Source organism: Uncinocarpus reesii, genomic scaffold, assembly GCF_000003515.1.
Source record: "Uncinocarpus reesii 1704 scaffold_2 genomic scaffold, whole genome shotgun sequence".
In the NCBI taxonomy this organism is placed as follows: domain Eukaryota; kingdom Fungi; phylum Ascomycota; class Eurotiomycetes; order Onygenales; family Onygenaceae; genus Uncinocarpus; species Uncinocarpus reesii.
In genome coordinates this window covers 1724997-1727255 of record NW_003052499.1, presented here as the reverse complement: position 1 = coordinate 1727255, position 2259 = coordinate 1724997, and the positions used below count along the sequence as shown (strand labels likewise).

General features: G+C 51.0%; 1 protein-coding gene across 1 annotated transcript in view; it reads left to right on the top strand.

The window, feature by feature from the left end:
- Window positions 1-1125, top strand: part of UREG_03559 (catalase A) — a gene marked incomplete at both ends in the record, with an annotated part of 2321 nt that extends 1196 nt beyond the window's left edge. The window contains one exon of the mRNA XM_002543996.1: window positions 102-1125. Coding sequence (XP_002544042.1) covers window positions 102-1125 — 1024 coding nt within the window. The remainder of the gene's footprint in view (window positions 1-101) is intronic.
- Window positions 1126-2259: the final 1134 nt, after the last annotated feature.

The window sequence follows — 2259 nt, the reverse complement described above, 5'->3', positions numbered from 1 at the left end:
GCAATTTCTCATACTTTGATACTCAAATCTCCGCCTGAGAATCAACTGAGAAGAGCTTCGATCAACAAGACCTGCTTGTCCCTGTTATGAACCCATAACAGAGACGGACAGATGCGCCATCGGATCCACGCAAGGCACAGTGAACTACTGGCCCTAATAGATTCGAAGCCATTCCCCCAACCAACGTCAAAGGAAAACAGCTTCGTCACGTATCCTTCAAAGGTATCCGGTATCAAAGCCCGTAGCTTGAGCAAAAAGTTCCGTGAACACATCAACCAGGCACAACTCTTCTACAACTCACTGAGCGAACCTGAGAAACTCCATGTCAAGAAGGCGTTTGCATTCGAACTTGACCACTGCGACGACCCAATCGTATACAACCGCCTCGTCGAGCGTCTTACCGAAATCGACCTTGACCTAGCACAATCCGTCGCCGTCCTGGCTGGCGCGCCCACTCCGCAGAAGGAAACACGACCCAACAAGGGCGAGAAAACCATCAACCTGAGCCAGGCTGAGCTCAATCAAAAATACGCTGCAACCCCGTCCATCAAATCCCGCCGCATCGCCATCCTCATCGGGGATGGCTATGATGCCGTCGCATTCGTCTCCGCAAAGACCGCTATCAAAGCCGCCGGGGCCCTCCCCTTCATCATCGGCACCAAGCGCCAGGCCATCTTTGCGGACCACGAAGATCCTAATAAGGAAAAGGGTGTCATTCCCGACCATCATTATGACGGCCAGCGTTCAACAATGTTCGATGCCACTTTTGTCCCTGGCGGCTCACATGTCAAGAATATAGGGAAGATTGGTCAGATTCGGCACTGGATTGCGGAATCCTTTGGGCATCTCAAGCCCATTGGCGCCACGGGGGAGGCGGTCAATCTGGTTGCTCAGGCTCTGAGTGCGGTGCCAGAAGTCGAGGTGGCGGATGCGTCTGATGGGCAGGTAGTTGAGTCGTATGGAGTGGTGACGAGCGGGAGACTGCATGAACCAGAGAGCCTGACGGAAGGAATCAAGATCATCAAAGAGGCAACGGATTTCCTCGGCAAATTCTTTTATCAAGTATATCAGTTTAGGAATTTTGACAGGGAGATGGAAGGATTGGTTGATCGGGTTGCGTTTTAAGACTGCAACAAGTTGTGCAGTGGTAACTAATAGTTGTATTTTGTTAAGTTTTTGTAGCTATATAACTAGCAGGGCGTTGACACAAATTGATAGTTTTCTTAGCTATGGCGATGGTTACTCCCGCTCCCAGACCCTAAATTCATCACTCATTCCCTTCAAACAACAGAATATTTGCTGCGGTGCAGTCATGCCATTCCTTTCATGCCAAGGGGCCAATTCGGAGGTATATATAGCTATACAGCCACAACTACCTAAACGCACAGGGAGACCCCAAAGATTTGGTCCAAAGTTTATAGGGGGAAGTTATACAAACAAGATATACAGACACAGAACTGCCAACAAAATCATGCCCACCTCCAAGTAGGTCTATACAAGAGATCCGCGTCTCCATTCGGCGCCTGCTTCTCGTACGCCCTCTCGGGCTTTGGGCACGACGGTGCATGTCCTGTCTTGGAACACTTCTTGTCACATTCGTGTCGCGGGAGGAGGAGCTCAATGGCCGCTTCCACGTCCAATGACTCGCCCGTGTCAGTGCACTTGAGCGCCCACTTGGCGTCTGATTCATTGAATCCCAGTTCATATACTAGTTTATGCAGAGCTTTGTCGGCGGGGTCCATGAAGGTGGGAATTGGGGTCCGGCTGCGTCTTTTGATGGGGCCGGGGGAGGGATGGCGGCCCTGAGAGATCTTCTCTTCAGGCTCGGCATTGAGGGAAGTATTTGTGATTTTCGGTCGTTTAGTACCGGTAGGGTCGGGTGATGATCCATCGAGCCTCCGGATAACTTCTTGGAAATTTGAAATAGGTCGCTCTTCAGTATCTGCATCCGCCTTTTGATTCCGAGCTTGCTCCTGCATCTCTTGCCGTTTCCGACGAAGCTCAGAAGCAAACTCTTTGCGGCGCTGTCTTGAAATATTAGCGCCCACTGAGTATGATCGAGGCCTTTGCTTGGGACTAGACTGCTGCCGAGTTGGTGGTGATGAAGACTGGCCTATCTTGGGAGTCTGGAATCGTGGCGACGTTTCTCCCCTTACAAGCCGGTTGTCATAGACGCGAGAAACTGCCTCTTTAAGGAATGATCGATTAGATCCGCTTCTGGCTTTAGTCGGACTGGTCCATTCGTCCAGCCTAATGGAA